Genomic DNA, 4,497 nt, shown 5'->3' on the forward strand with positions numbered 1-4,497 from the left:
TTCATCAGCAGCATCAAACATTACGGTAATAACTTTAACCTTCATCAGCAGCACCAGACATTAAGAAGATATATACAATGAGGAAAATAAGAGCAGCAAAATATGAGTTAAAAATGTGCAATTATGCATACAGTCAACAGTCAATGTAATAGTGCAAAAGTCAGGCGGTAGCATGGTGGTGCCAGTTATGCTAGCGCTAGCATGCTACGGTTAGCCACCTTTGCTAGTGATGTAGAAAGCCGTGCAGATGTTGAACAGCTCATCTGGAGACTGAAGACAGAGGACATTCAGAAACCGGATCTCACTCAAAACAGCATAGATAGTATTATTTCCAAGTTTGTATGCGTGTGGAAGCACCAGAGACACAAAATAACACATCCTAGAAGAAGGGATTTTTGTATAATATGGGCACTTTAAAAAACAAACGGGGAAAACACCTTGAACTGTAAAACATCCCTCACTACTTTTCCTTTTTGAACTTTTAGTTCTTTTCATTCAGAACACAAGACAAAATAAGAGTTTATTCGCAAAACGTAACATGCAAAATACTTGTTTTTCTCTCGATTAAACTCTCAATTGTTTTTTGGGATCGTTCGAAGCCAAAACCATTTTTCTTTCTTCATTATTCTCCTGTCGCCTCGTTTGTTTCAGGCTGGTCCAGGATCATTTTCTGCCGCTCTCCAAGACGACTCGAGGACAGATCTCAACGAGGTCAAAGGTCACCTGGAAATCGCCTTGTTGGAGAAACACTTCCTGCGTGAGTATTCTGACGGGAGCTGCACCCCGCGTGGGGTTTCTTTGGTTTTCACAAGACCTCAAATAAACGATGTTAACCTAGAAAGGCATTAAATACAATTCATTTGTTTTTCTATCTAAAGTAACTGGTTCACAGATCTGTGTTAACCTGTTAGTGTTAGATCTCTGAATGCTATCTTCATACTTCTGACGTCTATTTTCCTTCGTGAGATTCTATTCTAACAAAACAAAAGAGATTATTGATGGATTATTAAATCAGCCGCAAACTATTTTGATAATCGATATAAAAGATTCTCTGACTGCAGCTTCTAAAATGTGAATGTTTTCTAGTTTCTTCACTCCTCTGTGACAGTGAAATGTCTTTGACTTGTGGTCAAAACAAGACTTTCAAACACCAAAAGTGACGTGTCCCTTTAAATCTGTGGCACGGGGAGTTGTGCGTGTTGATTGGCTGTCGGGGCCATCGTGGCCTCTGGCTGGAGTTTGCGGTCAAACGTCCCACAGCACAACAGCATGCTGGGTAATCCGTCAATAGCTGCCTGTCAGCTTTATGTAACACACACACACACACACACACACACACACACACACACACACACACACACACACACACACACACACACAAACAAGGATGTTGTATCCTTCAACATATTTTTTTAAAATAATATTTCTGGGAATTAAAGAATTAAACAAGGATTTTTTTGTTGATAACATGTTTTTTGATAACATTTTATTCTGTTTTATGTGCAGTCTTTTCTACTTTCCATCTGATAAATTAAAGTATCTTGTATCTTTCAAATTGATCAATCGAGAAGGCACCGGAACGGATGCATTGAAGTAGAGGTCTCAATGAGCGATAATACACATGTGAAAACACTGCTCAGGGGTGCTCTTCATCCCATGTTTCAGAGGAGGAGCTGAGGAAACTCAAAGAGGAGTCCAACGTGGACTCCCTGAGACAGGAGCTGGAGAGGGAGCGCAGCAGGTGCACCGAGCTGGAGCAGAAGATCAACGACGTCCTGAAGCCCAGGTGGTGGTTTTACGCTCGTGTTGTAAATTAACAGTTTTTTTTTAATCACTTTTTGATGCTATTTTTCATCATTTTCCTCATTTTTGTGACACTACCACAGTATACCGTACACATCACTAACACCAATATATTGCCACTAGTTTTACACTATTTTCTTTTTCAAATTCATGGTTAAAATTATATAATTCTTTTGTCAAAGATTTTTTGGGGCAAATAAAACACCCTGAATTCAATAAAGTAGTGAACTGATCCTTCGTTTAACTTGCATGAAGCGTCATATGGAACCATCCATGTAATATTTGGACAATTTGGGTGAAACAATCCCAAATTTCTGATGTAGAAACTTTAAAAAAAACCGGGGCAAATTTGACTCCTGGACAACAGGAGGGTTAAAAAGAAAAACTTTCTTTAAAAAGGAGCTGGTTTGCTTGTTTTTCCGGTGGTTTTATGCCGTTTCTGTCACGTCACAGACTTGAAGACTCCCCTTCTCAGACACCCAAAGCCCCGTCTCCGTCTCCGTCTCCTCCTCCACCTGCAGCCAGCAGCACAGGTGAGCTTTCCTTTAAACACTTTATTAGATGCACACATACGTACGTCACCTTTAACAGACTCTGAGGTTTCCAACACACAGAAAGGACGTGTGGTGCATAAGCTAAAAGCGGATAAACATGTATAAAAGTGGTAAATGTTAAAGGTGCTCTAAGCGATCATTCTTCCCTCCTCCTCACCTCCACCCCCAAATCCTTCTTGTCAGTTATTGGTTAATAGAGCACCGTTAACGAACATGTCGGTTACCTTCATCAGCCTCTTTTCTTTTCCTGTCCTCAGACAAACAGAAGGACACTTTGTCCAACAGCGTCCTGAAATGGCTTTATGATCGTTTTGGCGTTTATATCGAGGACTTCAGCTTCCAACCGGAGGAGCACACGGTGGAGGCGGAGGAGCCGCTGAGTGCCAAGAGGTGAGGAGTAAAATACAGTAATTAGACATATTTAGTAAATTAGCTGGAGCTGGGACACACTGTATGTTTTTTTGTTTTTTTTTATTGTAGTAAAAGCGGTGTCTTAAATCTGAAATTAATACCTGTTTACTGATCCACAGGTTGACTGAAAACATGAGACGGCTCAGTGAGTATTTCTTTCTGAAGTGGGAATCACGTCCACATACTTTCGGCCACATTCTGTTCTTCAACTCACTTAGATGCTTTGTTTTACAAGTTATTGAAAACAATACAGCAGATACAGAGCTGAGGTTTCTCTGTCATGATAATTTCTCAGTCTGTGATTGGTCCGGTGTTCTGTTTCTCAGTCTGTGATTGGTCAGTTGGTCCGGTGTTCTGTTTTCTCAGTCTGTGATTGGTCAGTTGGTCCGGTGTTCTGTTTTCTCAGTCTGTGATTGGTCAGTTGGTCCGGTGTTCTGTTTCTCAGTCTGTGATTGGTCAGTTGGTCCGGTGTTCTGTTTTCTCAGTCTGTGATTGGTCAGTTGGTCCGGTGTTGTGTTTCCAGAACGAGGATTCAGACCTCTGACCAACTTCAAGAGGAACCTTACTGCCCTGTCCAGCTGGAACTCTGTCTACACGTCGGCCATCGCATTCATCGTGAGTACACACACACACACACACACACACACACAAACACACGCACACACACACCATTAATCATTTTTCTGGAGGGAACTGTAGGATTGTTTTGCACATCAGACAAAATAGTGTTTTGTTTTATGAAATAAGACGCAAAAAATGTAATATACTGTATATACTCATTTTATTTAGTGCAATTTATGTCCATGCCTTATGATTTCTAAATCGCTCCCATCTGTTGAATTATTGAGAAATATTTAAATATAAAGTATCTGCTTCATAAATTATTTAGAGAATGAACTAGGGCAAGTGGACCTTTTGCCATATATTTTGTTTTACTGAGTACTTATTGCATTTACATTTTTTTCATCATTTATAGACCCATGAAGACACACTGTTAAATTTCCGTGTGTCCGTGTGTCCGTGTGTGTGTGTGCGTGTGCGTGTGCGTGTGCGTGTGCGTGTGCAATGAACAGGTTTACATGTACGCAGCGTGGCACGGCTGGGCCGTCCCCATGTTCCTGTTCCTCGCCATCCTCCGACTATCCCTAAATTGCCTCATCGCCAGGTAAGTGCAAGCTCCGCCCCCTTCCTCTCATGTCAGCCAATCACAAGGCTAGAATGACAGACTGTGAACCAGGTTCAGTACCAATTCTCTGCTATGATAATAAAATAAGTGCTGTTTACATCTCAAAGGGTCATTCGTATGACGTCTGGCTCCACCACAGATGCATTCTGGGATAGGAGTAAAATCAAAGCTCTGGTTGTTTGATTTCCTTTAACCGACTGATATTATCGGCGGGTCATTATTATCGGCCAATTTTAGGCATTTCCCAAAATATTGGGATCTGCATTTATAATGGCCGATTTTAAAAATTCATTCATCAGAATAATTTGTAATGACAAATAAATTATTCTGATGAATGAATATTTAAAAAATAAAAACGGACTGTCAACCATGTTATGAGTGTTGGCGTTGCAAAGTTTGTCCACCAGAGGACGCTCTACAACATTTTTGTTGTTAATGTGTATTTGTTCAAAGGACTTCAAGTTTCAAATCTCAAGTTTGTAGTTTATACATTTTATTTATCAGAACTTAAATGTATTTTGATGTTCCTCTGTTCTGTTGTGA

General features: G+C 40.4%; 1 protein-coding gene across 1 annotated transcript in view; it reads left to right on the plus strand.

The window, feature by feature from the left end:
* LOC116693728 (GRAM domain-containing protein 4) overlaps positions 1 to 4,497 on the plus strand; it is an 18,717-nt gene that overhangs the window by 3,380 nt on the left and 10,840 nt on the right. Inside the window, exons 3-9 of the mRNA XM_032522933.1 lie at positions 652 to 757; positions 1,666 to 1,786; positions 2,257 to 2,336; positions 2,615 to 2,747; positions 2,888 to 2,913; positions 3,292 to 3,383; positions 3,842 to 3,933. Coding sequence (XP_032378824.1) covers positions 652 to 757; positions 1,666 to 1,786; positions 2,257 to 2,336; positions 2,615 to 2,747; positions 2,888 to 2,913; positions 3,292 to 3,383; positions 3,842 to 3,933 — 650 coding nt within the window. The remainder of the gene's footprint in view (positions 1 to 651; positions 758 to 1,665; positions 1,787 to 2,256; positions 2,337 to 2,614; positions 2,748 to 2,887; positions 2,914 to 3,291; positions 3,384 to 3,841; positions 3,934 to 4,497) is intronic.

This window comes from Etheostoma spectabile, chromosome 8, assembly GCF_008692095.1.
Source record: "Etheostoma spectabile isolate EspeVRDwgs_2016 chromosome 8, UIUC_Espe_1.0, whole genome shotgun sequence".
NCBI lineage: Eukaryota > Metazoa > Chordata > Actinopteri > Perciformes > Percidae > Etheostoma > Etheostoma spectabile.